At 44.0% G+C, this 22,704-nt stretch overlaps 1 protein-coding gene across 2 annotated transcripts in view; it reads left to right on the top strand.

The window, feature by feature from the left end:
* Nucleotides 1-21,668, top strand: part of il12rb2l (interleukin 12 receptor, beta 2a, like) — a 30,981-nt gene extending 9,313 nt beyond the window's left edge. For both annotated transcript variants that reach the window (XM_052517748.1, XM_052517749.1), the window contains exons 4-15: nucleotides 8,399-8,550; nucleotides 9,587-9,729; nucleotides 11,795-11,939; nucleotides 12,054-12,130; nucleotides 14,252-14,489; nucleotides 15,557-15,751; nucleotides 15,875-15,976; nucleotides 16,223-16,357; nucleotides 16,887-17,027; nucleotides 17,416-17,476; nucleotides 17,942-18,014; nucleotides 18,431-21,668. In XM_052517748.1, coding sequence (XP_052373708.1) covers nucleotides 8,399-8,550; nucleotides 9,587-9,729; nucleotides 11,795-11,939; nucleotides 12,054-12,130; nucleotides 14,252-14,489; nucleotides 15,557-15,751; nucleotides 15,875-15,976; nucleotides 16,223-16,357; nucleotides 16,887-17,027; nucleotides 17,416-17,476; nucleotides 17,942-18,014; nucleotides 18,431-18,763 — 1,795 coding nt within the window. In that variant the 3' untranslated portion in view covers nucleotides 18,764-21,668. The remainder of the gene's footprint in view (nucleotides 1-8,398; nucleotides 8,551-9,586; nucleotides 9,730-11,794; nucleotides 11,940-12,053; nucleotides 12,131-14,251; nucleotides 14,490-15,556; nucleotides 15,752-15,874; nucleotides 15,977-16,222; nucleotides 16,358-16,886; nucleotides 17,028-17,415; nucleotides 17,477-17,941; nucleotides 18,015-18,430) is intronic.
* The last annotated feature ends 1,036 nt before the right edge of the window (nucleotides 21,669-22,704 follow it).

The raw sequence follows: 22,704 nt of genomic DNA, 5'->3' as shown, positions 1-22,704 counted from the left end.
GTTAATTTTATTGAAATCGAAAGGCACAACCTAGATTCGAGCCAATCTCTTAAAGATGCACTATGTTTGCTAAAATTCTAATAGCTTGCCCAATTTCAGTTTGTGACAAACCAAGCAATTATAGTGTGGAGAATCATTGCTAATATCTTTTCCACAACAAACAATATGGTATTTTCAGCTGTTTGAAGCTTGTGTACAAAACCGAAAGTAAAAGACTCAAAAATGAAACTTAAGACCGGGAAGCATAGACATAGTGCACATAGAACATATGTACTTTTTCTTAAACTTCCTTTAGATGAGAATGACAGATCTATAACACTAAATTCTATGTAAATTTGATCCGGTTGCCAAAAAATTACATATTGTAGCTTTAAGTAGTTGAACTTGTTATTACGCAAACTTCGTGAAGGTGGCAAACTGACACGTTTTAATTTCAGTCAAAAACGAGTTCATATTGAAGGAGTGCCTTTGATTTGACGGCTTGCACATGCGCAGTTCGACGCGAGACGACCGCGTTTAAAAATAAATATATATATTTTTTAATTGTTTTATTAACAAATATCAACAAACAATAGACGGATAGTCACATGCAAACAAGCATACATACAAACTATTTACATTTCCAGGAATCCTAAACAAACAAATTGTCACATTCGTTGAATGGAGGAGACCAAGGTGCAGTGTAATTTGAATACATCTTCTTTAATGAAGACGAAGAACACTTAAACAAACTTACAAAACAACAAAACGAACGTGAAGCTATATATGATAAGTGCAGACACAGGCAACTAACACATAGACATACAAAACCCCTAGACAGGAACAAAAACACATGCATCACCCATGTCCCACCCTAACCTAACCAAAATAATAAAGAAAACAAAGAATACTAAGGTCAGGGCGTGACAGTACCCCCCCAAAGGTGCGGACTTCCGGCCGCACACCTAAGCCTATATGGGTGGGTCTGGGTGGGCATAACTCCGAGGTGGCGGTTCTGGCTCGGGACGTGGACCCCGCTCCACTTCTGACTCGTCACACTTACTTAATATCTCTTTTTATATTTTTTCTTTATTTTTTCTTTCACCTTTATTTAACCAGGAAGGCAAGTTGAGAACAAGTTCTCATTTACAATTGCGACCTGGCCAAGATAAAGCAAAGCAGTTCGACAGATACAACGACACAGAGTTACACATGGAGTAAAACAAACATACAGTCAATAATACAGTATAAACAAGTCTATATACAATGTGAGCAAATGAGGTAAGAAGGCAGGTAAAGGCAAAAAAGGCCATGGTGGCAAAGTAAATACAATATAGCAAGTAAAACACTGGAATGGTAGTTTTGCAATGGAAGAATGTGCAAAGTAGAAATAAAAATAATGGGGTGCAAAGGAACAAAATAAATAAATTAATTAAATACAGTTGGGAAAGAGGTAGTTGTTTGGGCTAAATTATAGGTGGGCTATGTACAGGTGCAGTAATCTGTGAGCTGCTCTGACAGTTGGTGCTTAAAGCCTGTGAGGGAGATAAGTGTTTCCAGTTTCAGAGATTTTTGTAGTTCGTTCCAGTCATTGGCAGCAGAGAACTGGAAGGAGAGGCGGCCAAAGAAAGAATTGGTTTTGGGGGTGACTAGAGAGATATACCTGCTGGAGCGTGTGCTACAGGTGGGAGATGCTATGGTGACCAGCGAGCTGAGATAAGGGGGGACTTTACCTAGCAGGGTCTTGTAGATGACATGGAGCCAGTGGGTTTGGCAACGAGTATGAAGCGAGGGCCAGCCAACGAGAGTGTACAGGTAGCAATGGTGGGTAGTATATGGGGCTTTGGTGACAAAACGGATTGCACTGTGATAGACTGCATCCAATTTGTTGAGTAGGGTATTGGAGGCTATTTTGTAAATGACATCGCCAAAGTCGAGGATTGGTAGGATGGTCAGTTTTACAAGGGTATGTTTGGCAGCATGAGTGAAGGATGCTTTGTTGCGAAATAGGAAGCCAATTCTAGATTTAACTTTGGATTGGAGATGTTTGATATGGGTCTGGAATGAGAGTTTACAGTCTAACCAGACACCTAAGTATTTGTAGTTGTCCACGTATTCTAAGTCAGAGCCGTCCAGAGTAGTGATGTTGGACAGGCGGGTAGGTGCAGGTAGCGATCGTTTGAAGAGCATGCATTTAGTTTTACTTGTATTTTAGAGCAATTGGAGGCCACGGAAGGAGAGAGTTGTATGGCATTGAAGCTTGCCTGGAGGGTTGTTAACACAGTGTCCAAAGAAGGGCCAGAAGTATACAGAATGGTGTCGTCTGCGTAGAGGTGGATCAGAGACTCACCAGCAGCAAGAGCGACCTCATTGATGTATACAGAGAAGAGAGTCGGTCCAAGAATTGAACCCTGTGGCACCCCCATAGAGACTGCCAGAGGTCCGGACAGCAGACCCTCCGATTTGACACACTGAACTCTATCAGAGAAGTAGTTGGTGAACCAGGCGAGGCAATCATTTGAGAAACCAAGGCTGTCGAGTCTGCTGATGAGGATGTGTTGATTGACAGAGTCGAAAGCCTTGGCCAGATCAATGAATACGGCTGCACAGTAATGTTTCTTATCGATGGCGGTTAAGATATCGTTTAGGACCTTGAGCGTGGCTGAGGTGCACCCATGACCAGCTCTGAAACCAGATTGCATAGCAGAGAAGGTATGGTGAGATTCGAAATGGTCGGTAATCTGTTTGTTGACTTGGCTTTCGAAGACCTTAGAAAGGCATGGTAGGATAGATATTGGTCTGTAGCAGTTTGGGTCAAGAGTGTCCCCCCCTTTGAAGAGGGGGATGACCGCAGCTGCTTTCCAATCTTTGGGAATCTCAGACGACACGAAAGAGAGGTTGAACAGGCTAGTAATAGGGGTGGCAACAATTTGGGCAGATAATTTTAGAAAGAAAGGGTCCAGATTGTCTGGCCCGGCTGATTTGTAGGGGTCCAGATTTTGCAGCTCTTTCAGAACATCAGCTGAACGGATTTGCGAGAAGGAGAAATGGGGAAGGCTTGGGCGAGTTGCTGTTGGGGGTGCAGTGCTGTTGACCGGGGTAGGAGTAACCAGGTGGAAAGCATGGCCAGCCGTAGAAAAATGCTTATTGAAATTCTCAATTATGGTGGATTTATCAGTGGTGACACTGTTTCCTATCTTCAGTGCAGTGCGCAGCTGGGAGGTGTTCTTATTCTCCATGGACTTTACAGTGTCTCAGAACTTTTTTGAGTTACTGTTGCAGGAAGCAAATTTCTGCTTGAAAAAGCTAGCCTTGGCTTTTCTAACTGCCTGTGTATAATGGTTTCTAGCTTCCCTGAACAGCTGCATATCACGGGGGCTGTTCGATGCTAATGCAGAACGCCATAGGATGTTTTTGTGTTGGTTAAGGGCAGTCAGGTCAGGGGAGAACCAAGGGCTATATCTGTTCCTGGATCTACATTTCTTGAATGGGGCATGTTTATTAAAGATGGTTAGGAAGGCATTTAAAAAAAATATCCAGGCATCCTCTACCGACGTGATGAGATCAATATCCTTCCAGGATACCCCGGCCAGGTCGATTAGAAAGGCCTGCTCGCTGAAGTGTTTCAGGGAGCGTTTTACAGTGATGAGTGGAGGTCGTTTGACCGCTGACCCATTACGGATGCAGGAAATGAGGCAGTGATCGCTGAGATCTTGGTTGAAGACAGCAGAGGTGTATTTAGAGGGGAAGTTGGTTAGGATGATATCTATGAGGGTGCCCGTGTTTATTAAGGTGTTGGGGAGGTACCTGGTAGGTTCATTGATAATTTGTGTGAAGATTGAGGGCATCAAGTTTAGATTGTAGGATGGTTGGGGTGTTAAGCATGTTCCAGTTTAGGTCGCCTAGCAGCATGAGCTCTGAAGATAGATGGGGGGCAATCAGTTCACATATGGTGTCCAGAGCACAGCTGGGGGCAGAGGGTGGTCTATAGCAGGCGACAACGGTGAGAGACTTGTTTTTAGAGAGGTGAATTTTTAAAAGTAGAAGTTCAAATTGTTTGGGTACAGACCTGGATAGTCGGACAGAACTCTGCAGGCTATCTTTGCAGTAGATTGCAACACCGCCCCCTTTGGCAGTTCTATCTTGTCTGAAAATGTTGTCGTTTGGAATTAAAATTTCTGAATTTTTGGTGGTCTTCCTAAGCCAGGATTCAGACACAGCTAGAACATCCGGGTTGGCAGAGTGTGCTAAAGCAGTGAATAGAACAAACTTAGGGAGGAGGTTTCTAATGTTAACATGCATGAAACCAAGGCTATTACGGTTACAGAAGTCGTCAAAAGAGAGCGCCTGGGGAATAGGAGCGGGAACCCTCACCGCCGTCCACGGACTATAGGACGCCACTGGACTGATGGTCGAGTCTGAAGTGAGTGGCGCCTCTGGATTGGAGGGAGATTCTGCGGATCCGGACTGGAGGGAGACTCTGGCGGATCTGGACTAGAGGGAGACTCTGGCGGATCCGGACTGGGGGGAGACTCTGGCGGATCCGGACAGGAGGGAGACTCTGGCGGATCCGGACAGGAGGGAGATTCTGGCGGATCCGGACTGGAGGGAGACTCTGGCGGATCCGGACGCTCTGGACTGGGTACTGTAGCCGGACGCTCTGGACTGGGTCATGTAGCCGGACGCTCTGGTCTGGGTACTGTTGCCGGACGCTCTGGACTGGGTACTGTTGCCGGACGCTCTGGACTGGCGAGGCGCACTGTAGGCCTGGTGCGTGGTGCCGGCACTGGTGGTAGTGGGCTGGGGACACGCACCTCATAACGAGTGCAGGGAGGAGGAACAGGTCGTACTGGACTGCCGAGGCGCACTATAGGCCTGGTGCGTGGTGCCGGCACTGGTGGTACCAGGCTGGGGACACGCACCTCAGGGCGAGTGCGAGGAGCAGGAACAGGGAGTACTGGACCCTGGAGGCGCACTGGTGGCCTGGTGCATGGTGCCGGCACTGGTGGTACCGGGCTGGAGACACGCACCTCAGGGCAAGTGCGGAGAGGAGGAACAGGGCGTACAGGGCTCTGGAGACGCACAGGAAGCCTGGTGCGTGTTGTTGGCACTGGTGGTACTGGGCTGGAGACACGCACCTCAAGGCAAGTGCGGAGAGCAGGCACAGGAAGTACTGGGCTGTGGAGGTGTACTGGAGGTCTGGAGTGTAGAGCTGACACAACCCGTCCTGGCTGGATGTTTATACTTGCCCTGCAAATGCAGGGCGCTGGCACAGGACGCACAGGGCTGTGCAGACTCACAGTACGCAGAGCCAGGATATCCTGGTCCATGGAGGTATACTGGAGACCAGGAGCGCTGAGCCGGCACCCTCCTTCCTGGCTGGATGCCCATAGACACCATGCGTTCCACCGCATAACACGGTGCCAGACCAGTAACACTCTCCCCACGGTAAGCACGAGGAGTTGGCTTAGGTCTCCGACCTGACTCAGCCAATCTCCTCGTGTGCCCCCCCCCCCCAAAATCCCCAAACCCCTAGACAGGAACAAAAACACATACATCACCCATGTCACACCCTGACCTAACCAAAATAATAAAGAAAACAAATAATACTTAGGTCAGGGCGTGACACAAATCATATTCATTAATAATACAACAAGTTTTATTTGCCTTTTTGTTTTTCCTTTTAGTTAAAGTAGTGCCATATTGTTTAAATTCATTTATAAAGTGAAAAATGTTTGGTTTTGAATTAGACCATTTGCATTTGTGAATATGAAATTTACCTACTATTATTAGCAGTTGAATTAGATATACGACATCTTTATCTATGTCAGAATTTCTGAAATAAATCATTGTATCAAAACCATTAAATAGTACAACCTTTCCTATTTTTTTTGTAACAAAATGCTGTATGTCAATCCAAAACATTCTACTATAAATACAGGCAAAAAGCAAATGCAAAATGGTCTCTTTCTCCATTCCACAGAAATCACAGTTAAAGTCAATATTTAGCTTGAATCTTTCCAAAACATGTTTCACAGGATAAATTCGATATAACATTTTAAATGAAACTTTCTTTACTTTGTTACTGATACAATATTTGTTAGCAATTTTCCATGCTTTCCCCCGATGTATATCACCATAGATATTTGACCAAAAGAGTCTTGCTGAGGGAATTGTAAGATCACAAACAATATTCCTAATCTGTTTATTACTACATTTATCTTTGATGTTAATATTGCCAATGAATTATTTTCATGTAAATCTATGTTACATCAACCAGAGGAATTTCAAAGAGATACAACCCTCCTTGGAATCACATCAAAAACAATTGCATATTATTTTGGGGTTATTGGAATTTTAAACTTATCCAGAAATTCCCCATATGAGAGTAGATATTCCTCCTCATTCATTAACTGACCAACCAAAATCTTTTTATTCTCAGACCACTTACGAAAAAAGAGACATATTTTTAAATCGTATATCTTTGTTGATCCATATAAAGTATGTGTTTGTGTTTATGCGCTAACATCCAAGCTAAAATTGCCTGCTCATGGAATTTGGCCAACTTTACTGGGATTTTATCAACATCAAAATTACACCGAAGCAAAACATTCTAAACCAGCAACAGAGTCAAATAAATACTTAGGGAAGACATTCCAAATACTGTTCTGGTTCTAAACATACTTCAGGATCCAATTTATTTTAAAATTATTATTTAGAGTATTGAAATCTAAAACCTCAAGATCTCCTTGTTCTTGGGTATTAGTGAGAATATATTTTCGTAGAGAGTGAGGCTTGTTAGCTAGATTACTTGTTGGTTATTACTGCATTGTCGGAACTAGAAGCACAAGCATTTCGCTACACTCGCATTAGCATCTGCTAACCATGTGTATGTGACAAATAAAATTTGATTTGATTTGTTCCTCCCCCAAAAATGATAAAGAATCTTATCTAAGTCCTTTACAATTTTAGGTGGTAAGTCAAGTGATAACGAGACATAAACCGATCTGGATAACCCTTCAGCTTTGGACAATAAAACCTGGGACGGTGTGTCACAGCATCATCGTACTGAGCTTGTTGTCATTGCAGGCAGTCTCAACGCTGTGCGTTACAGGGAAGACATCCTCCTCCCTCATGTGGTGCCCTTCCTGCAGGCTCATTCTGACATGACCCTCCAGCATAACAATGCCACCAGCCATACTGATCGTTCTGTGCGTGATTTCCTGCAATACAGGAATGTCAGTGTTCTGCCATGGCCAGCGAAGAGCCTGGATCTCAATCCCATTGAGCACGCCTGGGACCTGTTGGATCGGAGGGTGAGGGCTAGGGCCATTCCCCCCAGAAATGTATGGGAACTTGCAGGTTCCTTGGTGGAAGAGTGGGGTAACATCTCACAGCAAGAACAGTCCATGAGGAGGAGATGCACTGCAGTACTTAATGCAGCTGGTGACCACACCAGATACTGACTGTTACTTTTGATTTTGTTCAGGGACACATATTCCATTTCTGTTAGTCACATGTCTGTGGAACTTGCTCAGTTTAAGTCTCAGTTGTTGAATCTTGTTATGTTCATACAAATATTTACACATTAAATTTGCTGAATATTTCGTAAATTTGCTCTGGCCATCTTCTCCGTTTTCAGAGCGCTCTCATCTCAGTGTGCCTAGAGCGCAGAATAACTGAACAATTTACGAACGCCCTACAGCATTGAATATTGCCGGTGTAATTAAGCGTGATTAAAGTGTTGCCAGCAGCACAGTTACAGTCACCAATGCTTTGGATAACATGGGAAAAATGCTCAGTGAGGTGTTCTCTCATTTTTGTCTGGAAGTAGCTCGCAAGCTAGCTAACTTTATCCAGTTAGCTTGGGTGCTTGACTGCCATTGTGAGGCCAGAAGGCTCGGATCACCAACTCCTCCGCCAGAGCGTCCAGTGTGTGCTCGGAACGCTCCGAGAGCGAAACGCTCTGAATTTACGAACTGACAATCTGACAACTCTTTGAATTTACCAACGCCCAGGGCGCGCTCTCTGGCTCTCCAGAGTGAATTTACGAACACAACCCTAGCTTTACACTCACAATGTCCGCCAGTCCACCCATTATGTCATCATTGACTTGATGGGGACGCCCGTTTTATTCATTCTATTTCTATGGCAGCGCATGCAGTCAGGAGCAGCGGAGAGTAGAAAATGTGTGTCTTTTATTTTGCTATGTGAACAGTTGTTACGGTGACCTCAGTCATTTAACTGGCCAATAACCGTCATCCAAAATTCCATGACTGTCACAGCCCTACCCGCAGCCCTCTGGCATGCTCGGTGTGTTGGAGCTAGGTCTGTGTTGTAAGACTGTATGTCTGCACAGTGCTGTCAGATGTGGTGTTTGAGTGGTGTGTATTTATGTGTCCTGCAACTTCCTTTTCAGCATTAGCAGCGTGGTGGAGGGCACCAATGTGAGTGGCGTGATCCCTCGTGAACTTTACACCAGTTACAGTGACCTGACTGTGTTGGTCAAAGCTGCGAACCAGCATGGCTCTGCCACATCTACAATGGCTGCCTTCAACACTGGAGATATCAGTGAGTCAGGGATGACTCTTCTCTGTACATTCCCTATTTATTCAGAGGGACAGACATGACACTTTCAGTTTCTGTCTCTCTCCAGCTGTCTTACTGACTCTCTTTTGTGCTCTCTATCTCCCCCCACCCTCTCTCTATCTCCCCCACCACCACCCTCTCTCTATCTCCCCCACCCTCTCTCTATCTCCCCCACCCTCTCTCTATCTCCACCACCCTCTCTCTATCTCCACCACCCTCTCTCTATCTCCACCACCCTCTCTCTATCTCCACCACCCTCTCTCTATCTCCCCCACCCTCTCTCTATCTCCCCCACCCTCTCTCTATCTCCACCACCCTCTCTCTATCTCCCCCACCCTCTCTCTATCTCCCCACCCTCTCTCTATCTCCACCACCCTCTCTCTATCTCCCCACCCTCTCTCTATCTCCCCCACCCTCTCTCTATCTCCCCACCCTCTCTCTATCTCCCCCACCCTCTCTCTATCTCCCCACCCCTCTCTATCTCTACCCTCTCCTATCTCCACCACCCTCTCTCTATCTCCCCACCCTCTCTCTATCTCCCCACCACCCACTCTCTATCTCCCCCACCCTCTCTCTATCTCCACCACCCTCTCTCTATCTCCCCACCCTCTCCCACCACCCTCTCCCCCACCCTCTCTCTATCTCCCCCACCCTCTCTCTATCTCCACCACCCTCTCTCTATCTCCACCACCCTCTCTCTATCTCCACCACCCTCTCTCTATCTCCACCACCCTCTCTCTATCTCCACCACCCTCTCTCTATCTCCCCACCCTCTCTCTATCTCCCCACCCTCTCTCTATCTCCCCCACCCTCTCTCTATCTCCACCACCCTCTCTCTATCTCCCCACCCTCTCTCTATCTCCCCCACCCTCTCTCTATCTCCCCCACCCTCTCTCTATCTCCCCCACCCTCTCTCTATCTCCCCCACACTCTCTCTCTATCTCCCCCACCCTCTCTCTCTCTCTCTTTCTTTCACTCTCCCACTCTGTCCTCTCTTCCCTATCCATTCCTCTACCAGAAAAGCCACCCACCCCTGAAATCACTCACCATTGCCCTCAGCCCCTGGAGATCTACTGGATTGTGCAGTGTGAGGATCAAGGCAGCTCTGACCAACTGTGTGAGGTCCAGTATCGCCCCCAGGACCAGCAGGGCTGGACTCAGGTGAGTGAGCTGAGCATGGCTGGGGTTTTGTTCATTTCCCCAAGTGTGCACTTTTTCACTTCCATTCATGGATTTAAAGTAAAATGACCGGTATAAGAAATCTTTTGGAAACTCCCTCCCGCCCAAACCTACACCAATCCAATGCAGGGATTACTGTGCACTTCAGGACAGAAGACAGGGTATTTTGGGAGTGGTCGAAATGTACCCAATGATGTTTTTTCAATTTCAGTCGGGGAGGGTTTAGTATTTTTTTTATTTAATCCAGGGGAGGGTCATGTAATTTGTAATCAATTAAATGTCATATTGAGAATGAGTTGCTTATTATATCTGGATGTGTGCTTGATGCTGCCCCTCATCCCTGATTCTCTGCTGGGCGCGCAATATCAAGTGCAACTAGTGTGGTCTCAATCAAATGATCCATAGCCTATGCTGTAGGCCTAGGCTATACGGAGAGAAGCACAGGGCAAAGTTATATTTCTCAGAAAATGTACTCTTTTTCCTGAGTTTATCTGCTGCTGGGATGGTGTATATAAAACTAGCCTACACTGCATTACTAGGCCTACTGATGTCCTGTTTGAGAGGGAGAGGGCAGGAGGACTGCTATTCTGCTGGAATTGATTCTAATAAAAACAATATGTTTCGTTGCCCATAAATGAAGGTATTTATCAGAGTTATTGACCTTCCAATAAGCCATATTCAAGTAATTTACACAGATTTTTTGGAACCGATTAGGTTATGAAAATGTGAAAAAAATACTTTGAATTAAAAAATAAATTAACCAAAAATGTCTTATTAGGCTATGCAGTCATTCTACACTGCCTTTGAATTCACTTTTAGAACCACGAGTTTGGCCAGTCTTGTTGGTTTGAGGATCATGCGATGAGCTATCCATGGCTAGTTTGTTCATTTAGCCTAGCAGTGGTCTTCCCATGCTCTAATCACAGTCAACACACATCTATTTTGGAACAACAATATCATGGAATAAAATAGAATCTATTAGAAAATGATAGTTTACCAAATGAAGAAAAGTTACTCGTGCATTTAGGAACAACAATATCATGGAATAAAATAGAATCTATTAGAAAATGATAGTTTACCAAATGAAGAAAAGTTACTCGTGCATTTAGGAACAGCGGGGACTGTGAAGCAACACAAACGTTGGCACAGACACATGCTCCCACACGATAACATACGCACTATACATACACATGGATTTAGTACTGTAGATGTGGTGGAGTAGGGGCCTGAAGGCACAGTGTGTTTGAGATCTGTGAATGGAATGGAATGTTTTTAAGCTTGTATAAACTGCCTTCATTTTGCTGGACCCCAGGAAGTTAGCATGCTTCCACTTTGGCAGCAGCTAATGGGATTCATAATAAATACAAATAGGCCTACCTGATGATATGTGGTTAAAACAATGCTGTGTTAAAAAAATGAATGGCTTTTTCTGTACTTCATTGATGATCAGGTATTCCGGTTGTAACTGGTTCTGTTGCGTTCAATTTTTGCAGTTGATAGACAACTTTGGCTACTTTGCCATGTAATGCTTACAAAACTAAGAACAGTTTCTAAAACTGCATATCTAAGGCTCTGGTCTGACCTAGGAGTGAGGGTAAATGATAATCATGTTCTCTGCTATCCACTTTGTTGTAATTATTATTTTGGGTATAGGGGAGGGTCATTTGTTTATTTTTTCAAACATTCAGTCCCTTAGATGTAAGGAATGAAACATTGAAATACCATTGTCTCTCGATTATCTGTGGGAATTTCGTACTGGGAATGTTGTCCTTCTGAGTTAGGGATGGGTAACTTTTTGAGGCTCGAGGGCTGCATGCACAGATTCTTTTGGGACCAATTTCTTGTCAAAATCTATTTGCGTGCAGAAAAGGCCAGGTATTTCAAAATAATAAGCTCCATTATAATTGTACTTTCTATAAGCTATTAAATGTGCAATGTAGCCTGGAGTTGCTTTTTAATCCAAAAGAATCCCTCACCCCCCCATCCCTGCGGCCGCCTCTTGCCCATCCCTGTTCTTTTGTGTGTCATTCTTTCATGTCCTGCTCAGGAAGAGGACATCCTACGCAGCTTCCTACTCCTGACTCCACGGCCCTACACTGTTTATGAGTTCCAGGTGCGCTGTGCCTGTGAGGGCCCTCAGGCCCCGATGAGTGACTGGAGCTCAGTCTACAAAGCATGGAGTTCTGAGTCAGGTCTGTCAGTGGGTGCTGATGGGTAATGTAATCCTGTGGTCTCCACAGCTTGAAAATATTTGTTCACTTATTCCGTGGTGATAGATGATTAAACTATTGCTCTCTCGTTCTCAGCGCCTGTGAAAGCATTGGATGTGTGGAGTGACTGTGGAGTCACCTCTGAGCTTTCTCAATGTGTCCTTATGTGGAAGGTATGTTAACACAACATCCCATCATAATAGGTCATATATATATACACTGCTCAAAACAATAAAGGGAACACTAAAATAACACATCCTAGATCTGAATGAATGAAATATTCTTATTAAATACTTTTTTCTTTACATAGTTGAATGTGCTGACAACAAAATCACACAAAAATGATCAATGGAAATCAAATTTATCAACCCATGGAGGTCTGGAGTTAGAGTCACACTCAAAATTAAAGTGGAAAACCACAATACAGGCTGATCCAACTTAGATGTAATGTCCTTAAAACAAGTCAAAATGAGGCTCAGTAGTGTGTTTGGCCTCCACGTGTCTGTATGACATCCCTACAAAGCCTGGGCATGCTCCTGATGAGGTGGCGGATGGTCTCCTGAGGGATCTCCTCCCAGACCTGGACTAAAGCATCCGCCTACTCCTGGACAGTCTGTGGTGCAACGTGGTGGTGTTGGTGGATGGAGCGAGTCATGATGTGCTCAATTGGATTCAGGTCTGGGGAACGGGCGGGCCAGTCCATAGCATCAATGCCTTCCTCTTGCAGGAACTGCTGACACACTCCAGCCACATGAAGTCTAGCATTGTCTTGCATTTGGAGGAGCCCAGGGCCAACCGCACCAGCATATGGTCTCACAAGGGGTCTGAGGATCTCATCTTGGTACCTAATGGCAGTCAGGCTACCTCTGGCGAGCACATGGAGGGCTGTGCAGCCCCCCAAAGAAATGCCACCCCACACCATGGCTGACCCACCGCCAAACTGGTCATGCTGGAGGATGTTGCAGGCAGCAGAACGTTTTCCACAGCGTCTCCAGACTCTGTCACGTCTGTCACATGTGCTCAGTGTGAACCTGCTTTCATCTGTGAAGAGCACAGGGCGCCAGTGGCGAATTTGCCAATCATGGTGTTCTCTGGCAAATGCCAAATGTCCTGCACGGTGTTGGGCTGTAAGCACAATCCCCACCTGTGGACGTCGGGCCCTCATACCACCCTCATGGAGTCTGTTTCTGACCGTTTTAGCAGACACGTGCACATTTGTGGCCTGCTGGAGGTCATTTTGCAGGGCTTTGGCAGTGCTCCTCCTGCTCCTCCTTGCACAAAGGCGGAGGTAGCGGTCCTGCTGCTGGGTTGTTGCCCTCCTACGGCCTCCTTCACGTCTCCTGATGTACTGGCCTGTCTCCTGATAGCGCTTCCATGCTCTGGACACTACGCTGACAGACACAGCAAACCTTCTTGCCACAGCTCGCATTGATGTGCCATCCTGGATGAGCTGCACTACCTGAGCCACTTGTGTAGGTTGTAGACTCCGTCTCACGCTACCACTAGAGTGAAAGCACTGCCAGTATTCAAAAGTGACCAAAACATCAGCCAGGAAGCATAGGAACTGAGAAGTGGTCTGTGGTCACCAACTGCAGAACCACTCCTTTATTGCCTATCATTTCCACCTGTTGTCTATTCCATTTGTACAACAGCATGCAGGTGTAAAAGCACGGTGGCTAAAAACCTTATGTGGGGTGGCCAGTCCTCTTCTGGCTGTGCCGGGTAGAGTTATAACAGAACATGACCAAGATGTTCAAATGTTCATAAATGACCAGCATGGTCAATCAGTGTTGCTTCCTAAGTGGACAGTTTGATTTCACAGAAGTGTGATTGACTTGGAGTTACATTGTGTTGTTTAAGTGTTCCCTTTATTTTTTTGAGCAGTGTATGTTCACACACTACCATTCAAAAGTTTTCTTTCAAAAACAAGGTAATTTCTAAGTGACAACAAACTTTTGAACGGTAGTGTGTGTGTGTGTGTGTGTGTATATACAGTATATATCTCTCAAACTGTACCATATAATCCGGTTAGACAAGTGATTCATGTTTCAAAAGATTATGCATTTTCTAATCATAAGAACGTATCCAGAGCGACTTACAGGAGCAATTAGGGTTAAGTGCCTTGCTCAAGGGCACATGAACAGACTTTTCACTGAGTCGTCTCAGGGATTCAAACCAGCAACATTTCGGTTACTTACCCAATGCTCTCAACCACTAGGCTACCTGCCTCCCCAAAACACCCACTTCCCTATAGCCTGCTATAACTAATACCCCTGTCTGGTATCTATCCTCAGGAGATGCCCACCTGGTTGGCTCAGGGGAAGGTGCTGGGGTACGTGGTGACATTATCATACAGTAACGGGACAGTGGCGGTTGTGAACGTGTCCATGTCAAAGCCTGGTGGCCTTTGTGTCTGTCAAGAGAAGAGATGCCGCTTCACACCCTCTCTGTGGGGTGTATCAGGGGTGGATGTGTCCGTCTACAATTCCCAGGGTGCCAGCAAACCTGCTCCCCTAGCTCTACCCACATCAGGTAAGGGAAACCACCATTAAGTTTCCGGATGACACAACAGTGGCCTGATCACCGACAACAACGAGATAGCCTATGAGAAGGAGGTTAGAGACCTGGCCGTGTGGTGCCAGGACAACAACCTCTCCCTCAACGTGATCAAGACAAATGAGATGATTGTGGAATACAGGTAAAAGAGGACCGAGCACACCCCCATTCTCATCGACGGGGCTGCAGTGGAGCAGGTTGAGAGCTTCAAGTTCCTTGGTGTCCACATCACCAACAAACTAACATGGTCCAAGCACACCCAAGACAGTCGTGGAGAGGGAATGACAAAAACCTATTCCCCCTCAGGAGACTGAAAAGATTTGGAAATGGTCCTCAGATCCTCAAAAGGTTCTACAGCTGCCCCATCGAGAGCATCCTGACTGGTTGCATCACTGCCTGGTATGGCATCTCCTCGGCCTCCGGCAGCAAGGCACTACAGAGGGTAGTGCGTACGGCCCAGCTGCCTGCCATCCAGGAACTCTATTCCAGGCGGTGTCAGAGGGAGGTCCTAAAAATGGTCAAAGACTCCAGCCACCCTAGTCATAGACTGTTTTCTCTGCTACCACACGGCAAGTGGTACCGGAGCACCAAGTCTCGGTCCAAGAGGCTTCTAAACAGCTTCTAACCCCAAGCCATAAGACTCCTGAAAATCTAATCAAATGGCTTCACAGACTTTTCACATCACTCCCCCTCTCTTTTCTGCTGCTCTATGCATAGTCACTTTAATAACTACCTATATGTACATATTACCTCAATTACCTCGACTAACTTGTGCCCCCCACATTGACTCTGCACCAGTACTCCCTGTATATGGTCTCGCTATTGTTATTTTACTGCTGCTCTTTAATTATTTGTTACTTTTATTTCTTATTGTTATTTTTTTTAAACTGCATTGTTGGTTAGGGCTGGTCAGTAAGCATTTCACTGTAAGGTCTACTACACCTGTTGTATTCGGCGCATGTGAGAAATACAATTTTATTTTATTTGAAAGGTGTGTGTTAGTGTGATAATAGTGTAGGTTTGTATGTTTCTCTTTCACTTAGGTCTACAGGTGCCAGAGCTATCCTTCACTGTGAACCAGGATATATTGAGCCTCAATGTATCCTGGTCCCTGCCACCCCAGCCCATTGAAAACATGCATGAGTATGTGGTGCAGTACAAGCAGGTGGGACTTCCTCCGACACAGGGCTTTGATTGGATTATAGTGCACCAAAATCATACGTCAGTCATTTTAAGAGGTTTGTGTGGCTTAAACTGATCTATGATACCATTTCTTTCTGAACATATTTATTGATATTTTGTAATGTTTCAAAGTGGTTTCAAGATGACAGCATGGCTTTTGTCTCTGTCTCCACCTACAGGTGATTTTGAGAACCACACTGCCTACAATGTGTCATTGTTTGCAGTGTTCATCAACAGTAGCTGCCTGCTTGCGTCTGCAATCTCGTATTCTCTTCATGGACGTAAGTATATTAGAGCATGGAAATACAAGTCTTTATAATGTACTTGCCAGTATGTAATCAGTGCAATTAGTGCACATGACCGATTTTCAGTGGAAAACTTGAAATATCACGTCTTTACCTAATGTTAATTTGTCCGGCCTTTTAACTCACTGTAAAATGTTTTATTTATTGTTTATTTTTCTGCTACTTTTGACTATTCCTCTACCCATTTCACCTCCATTTCCTCCTCTCTCAATCACTCCTCAGTCCCACCCAAAGTGACTGAGTTCAAGGTTCAGCACATCTCTGACTCTCAAGTGACTTTGTCCTGGCAACACATCTCCCTGACCCAGAGTAAGGGCCTCATACTGTGCTATCAGCTGGTATTAAACAACGTTACAGGTAAACAACACAAAGACAGTGGATAAACTGGGATAAATATTTTGTTGCTACAATGCTATATTGTTAGAATAAAAGTGCAGTCTCCACTGCCCGTTGTGTACATTAGCATAAAATATAGCATTACATTGTAGTAGCTTAAATAGTATGAAATATTTTTGCCTGTTCCCAGATCTGTTTGTTCTGTCTTGCCAACCCCTATTGTCATTATTGGCTCCAGAGTGGCGCAACGGTCTAAGACACTGCATCTCAGTGCAAGAGGCATCCTTGGTTCGATTTCAGGCTGTATCACATCTGTCTGTGATTGGGAGTCCAATAGGGCGGCGCACAATTGGCCCAGCGTCGTCCGGGTTTGGCCGGGGTAGGCCGTCATTGTAAATAAGAATTTGTTCTTAACTGATTTGCCTAGTTAAATAAACACAGTACAAACAGATCTGGGACCAGACTGTCCACAGGCTACCGTGCTGCACACTCTCGTTCCCACACATCAGTGGCCTTGCTCACAATCATTAAACCTTTCCTTCATCTGCAGTGTACAACGTGAGTAGGGACCAGAACAGCCTCCATCTGTTAGGACTTACATCTGGTCACCACCAGGTTTGGATCAGGGCTGAGACTAAGGCTGGACTGGGACCCAGTGAAACCATCAACTTCTCTACTGAGAACAGCCATGGTATTCTACCACTATGCCATGTAGTAATTTGATAATGATGACAAGAAGCGTATAGCTGTTATAGGTTCTCTAACAACCGTGATGAGATGTATTCAGTGTTTATGTACCTAACTGGTGACACAGAGGTCATGTATAACACTAATTATTATTTATTATTAAACAAACTAGAAATATTATTATAGGTTGTGTATAATACTGTATATAACATCACCTTTAAAACAGAAAGGGTCCTGAAGTTCCTTAGAAAATAATAACAGTGTAATATTGAATGCATGCTTTGTTTGAAATAGACCTTTGTGCTACAGTATGTGATTATGAACATGGATTGCGGTCTAATTGGTCATTTTGCCTTCTGACCTCCCCCATCTCTCTCCCTTTGTTGTCACAGGTTTCCTCAAATATCTGGTGCCAGGAATAATAGCAGGGATGTTGCTATTGATCATCATAATGTGAGAAACTGGATTCCCATACTTCAACCCAAATAGCCTGATTCTGATTATTTTCTCATTGTTTTGAACCATGGCCATGTTCATTAGGGCACACTGATGCAAAAAAATGTAAAAGGCTTTGCAACGTTTCGTGCCGACTGAACACATACAGGGTGTGGTGCTCTCATGTCTCCTTCCTCTCTCTCTCTGAAAGTTCACGCCAGAAATAGGTTTACAAAAGGGGAAACACTTGAGGAAGTGGAAATGAGATCGGGCAGTTGAGTTGGGCTTTCAATTATGCCCTCCATAACAATGGTCTTGATCAAAAACATAAAACAAACAATATGCTATACCCCTTTCAACTAAAACAATGGATCAAATATTTCTACCACTTTTAGGGTGATATACAAATGAACATGTCAATTGAAGGAACACAACTCTTTTGGTGTGCAGTATGTCAATGATACTGTTGTGTATTTTCTGTAGTGTACAAATGAAGACTTGTGCGAAAGTGCCTGACCCCAGCAACAGCAAACTGCTCCAACAGATGAAGTTGCAGGTGAGTGCAGGGCAGACTATCACTATGTGGCTGTGACTGACTAATCTAGTATCAGTCTGATATTAGTTAGTCTTATAGTATTCTAGTTAGTGGTGGACGGAGCCCCAGGCAGAGGCCCAGAGTTCATCATGTCTTCCTGCCTGGTTTGTCTTCAGCCATTTGGGTCAAGGGAACACACTACCTATAGATATGGATGGTATCTTATTTGTAATGTTCCAGTAAGAACCTGTTGTAAAATAAAGAATGTGCGTACTACATGAACCTAAATGTTGATTATACCACATACAGTAGCAGGGGCTGTATTGGGCTAGTAATATACCATTCCCTTGAGTAATATTATCACCAGTCAGAGGCATAACATACAACCATAGAGGAATAAATGAATGTTTCTGACACCCTGCCTGTCGTTGCTCCAGTTTAACAGCTCCTTGACGGCGATCTTCTCTCCTCTGGAGTCTAACCCAAAGATCTCTGAGCTGGAGGTGGTGGAAAACCCTTTCTGGGATGCCAATGCCTGTCCTAGGAAAAGGTCCAGCCCTGATGGACAGACAGAGGGGGTGGTGGGAGAGGAGCGCACACACATAAGGACTGATGAAGAGGCGGAAAAGGAGGAGGATGCTGACAAGGGTTACAGTAGAATTATTGATACTGACGAGGAGGAGAGGGATGGGGGAGAGTCCGGAAGCTTGTTGGAGGACGATCAGTTTGTTTCGGACTATGAGAAGCATTTCATGCCTGTGGTTGAATGACCCTACTGTCTGTCTGGTGTGGTGCTACTGAACAACTCTTTTGGTGTGTGTATGTTCTCCTCATTGCAACGACAAGACAGCCATTGTTCAGTTGGAACCCCAAGGGCCAAACAGGTCAATTGTGTGCTATTGTGCTTGTTGATCTAGATGCAGATCACTACTAATTACTAGTTTGCAGCTAGAGTTTATGTCGACTGAATGCAAAGACCGACAACCGCCAAAACATTTATTCTATAAGAACATTTCTGGACTCTGAAGTATCCATTCTAACCACAAAAGACTCCAGGGATGTAAAGAGAAGTTTGGATGAACTTTCCAACAGAAAGACGGACGATTCCAACAGAGATCATGACGACACACTGAACATAAATATATATATTGATTGCAATTATTCCCGAATGAGTGAGCGTTTATGTGCAAAGGATTAGCATTTCAATTGTTATAATTATCAACCGTGTAGTGTCTTTTGTCTTTCGTGCCCTTCTCAGTCCCTTTGTCTACCAAGCCGCGATACCGGTTTAGCCCACTAGGGCACATCCCTTATCGTTTCCTTGTAACCGTATCTTCTGTTTGTTTGTTATGCATGTCTGTGATTATTTAGTTAGTAACTTAATTATTAAGACAATTGATGTATGGATGATTCATAGTGAAGGCTGGGTTTGTGCAGATAACCAACCATTTACGATGTTTGGAATGAGACTAACGTGAGATAAATAATAATTCATTAATTAGAAGACTAATTGATCAGATATTGAAAATATCTGAAAAGTTATATTAGGAAAATGATAACTTTGTAATCGGAAGATTTTCCTTGGTGCCCCGACTTCCTAGTTAATTACATTTACATGATTAGTTAATCACATAATAATAATTACAGAGAATTGATTTGATAAAATAACAGTCTTCAATTTAATGATGCCAAAGACACAACACAATGTCTACATTGTTCAGTTTGAACTACAACTGTCAATCATGTCTGCTCATGAGGTCAGATGAAATGCTATTTCAGAATAGCATAGTTTAACTTTTTTATACAAAACTGTTTTTGAAAGTTAATTGCTGTTATTTTAATTTTAAATTTGTATATCTAGCTAAATAATAACTATTTCCCTTTTGAGACACCTTAAAAAAAATGAAACTGGCCTCTCACCATGGTCAACTTGAAGTTCCCTTACTTCGACAAACGTCTATGGAAAGTGAATGGGAGAAGATATTGAAGCCTGAGCCTTGCAATTCAGTCGGACTGACGTTTTTGGAGAAAGTGGACCTGTTTTTTACCGGACCCATATGTGGTTTCAGGATGGGTGGGAAACAGGTGGAAAAGTATCCGTTGTCATACTTGAGTAAAAGTGAAGATACTTTCATAGAAAATGACTCAAGTAGATGTGAAAGTCACCCAGTAAAATACTACTTGAGTAAAAGTATTTGGTTTTAAATATACTTAAATAACAAAGTAAATTTAAATTCCTTATATTAAGCAAACCAGACGACACCATTTTCTGGATTGTTTTATTTATGGATAGACTGAGGCACACTCAGCACTCAGACATCATTTACAAACAAAGTATATGTATTTAGTGAGTCTGTCAGATCAGAGACAGTAGGGATGACCAGGGATGTTCTCTTGATAAGTGTGTGAATTGCACACTTTTCCTGTCCTGCTAATCATTCAAAATGTAATTTTGGGTGTCAGGGCAAATGTATTAAGTAAATAGTACATTATTTTCTTTAGGAATGTATTGAAATAAAAGTACATAAAAAAAAAATGTTAATAGTAAAGTACTGATACCCCACAACCTACTTAAGTGATATTTTTGGCCTTCCTGTGACATCAGGTGCTGTTGGTGTCCTGGAGGGCGGGTAGTTTGCTCCCGGTAATGCATTGGGCATACAGCACCACCATCTGGAGAGCCTTACGGTTTCGGGAGGTACATTCGCCGTACCAGTCGGTGATACAGCCCGACCGGATAGTCTCAATTGTGCATCTGTAAAGGTTTGTGGGGGTTTTAGGTGCCAAGACAAATTTCTTCAGCCTCCTGAGCTTAATGATGAGCTTTGAGGGTTATATAATGTTGAATGCTGAGCTATAGTCAATGAACAGCATTCTTACATAAGTATTCCTTTTGTCCCGATGGGATAGGGCAGTGTGCAGAGTGATGGCGATTGCATCGTCTGTGGATCTTTTGTGGCGGTAAGCACATTGAAATGGGTCTAGGGTGGCAGGTAAGGTAGAGGTGATATGATCCTTGACTAGTCTCAAAGCACTTCATGATGACAAAGATGAGTGCTACTGGGCAAAAGTCATTTACAGTACATATGAGATGTTACCTTTGCTTTCTTGGGTACAGGAACAAAGGTGGCCATCTTGAAACGTGTAGGGACAGCAAACTGGAATAGGGAGAGATTGAATATGCCCGTAAACACACCAGCCAGCTGGTCTGCGCATGTTCTGAGGATGTGGCTAGGGGTGCCGTCTGGGCCGGCAGCCTTGCGAGGTTTAACACGTTTAAATGTTTTACTCACGGCGGCCACGGAGAAGGAAAGCTCCACAGTCCTTGGTAACAGGCCGTGTCAGTGGCACTGTGTTATCCTCAAAGCGGGCGAAGAAGGTGTTTAGCTTGTCCAGAAGCAGGATGTCGGTGTCAGCAATGTGGCTGGTTTTCCTTTTGTAGTTCGATGTAGCTGGTTTTCCTTAGGTAGCTCATCCATATATTTATATGTACATATTCTTATTCCATCCCTTTACTTAGATTTGTGTGTATTAGGTGGTTGTTGTGGAATTGTTAGATTACTTGTTAGATATTGCTGCACTGTCTAAACTAGAAGCACAAGCATTTCACTACACTCGCAATAACATCTGCTAACCATATGTATGTGACCAATAAAATTTGATTTGATTGTCTGATGTTGAGTCTTTACCCGACAAATTACTGGTAGGATATATCAGTTATCCTGTGTGAGCTTTAGGGCCGAACCCACTACGGTGTTTCAGGTGCCATGTGTATGGTCATGTTGCAGCAGTGTGTAGGAGGAAGATTCCTAGGTGTGAGAAGTGTACATACAGGAGGGCTTGAGTCAAAGGATTGTGTAATATCAGTGAAAGAAGTGGTGTGTGTAAACTGTAGGGTGGACCATGTTGCTGGGGATCAGAAGTGTCCGGTGCGGGTTGAGAGGCGGGTTGAGATTGCCATGGTCAGAGTTGTGGAGAAAGTGTTGTATGCTGAGGCAGTGAAGAAAGTAGAGGAAGCTGGGTCAGGGGTGAAAGATACTAAGAGGCTCCCAGTAAGTAGTAGAATTTTGCCAGTACAGAGTGATAGGCATACGAATTAAAAGTGCTTCAGTAAGGTTGGCCTTTTAGCGTTCATTGCTATGGTTATTAACTGTACCATAGGTATCAAATCAAATCAAATGTATTTGTCACATACACATGGTTAGCAGATGTTAATGCGAGTGTAGCGAAATGCTTGTGCTTCTAGTTCCGACAATGCAGTAAGAACCAACGAGTAATCTAACCTAACAATTCAAAAACTACTACCTTATACACACAAGTGTAAAGGGATAAAGAATATGTACATAAAGATATGAGTGATGGTACAGAACGGCATAGGCAAGATGGTATCGAGTACAGTATATACATATGAGATGAGTAATGTAGGGTATGTAAACAAAGTGGCATAGTTTAAAGTGGCTAGTGATACATGTATTACATAAAGATGCAGTAGATGATATAGAGTACAGTATATACATATACATATACATATGAGATAAATAATGTAGGGTATGTAAACATTATATTAAGTAGCATTGTTTAAAGTGGCTAGTGATATATTTTCCATCATTTTCCATCAATTCCCATTATTAAAGTGGCCAGAGTTGAGTCAGTGTGTTGGCAGCAGCCACTCAATGTTAGTGGTGGCTGTTTAACAGTCTGATGGCCTTGA

This window comes from Oncorhynchus keta, unplaced genomic scaffold (genome assembly GCF_023373465.1).
Source record: "Oncorhynchus keta strain PuntledgeMale-10-30-2019 unplaced genomic scaffold, Oket_V2 Un_scaffold_9739_pilon_pilon, whole genome shotgun sequence".
Lineage (NCBI taxonomy): Eukaryota > Metazoa > Chordata > Actinopteri > Salmoniformes > Salmonidae > Oncorhynchus > Oncorhynchus keta.
Note: the sequence above shows the minus strand (reverse complement) of the source record. Positions and strands in the feature narration are given on the sequence as shown.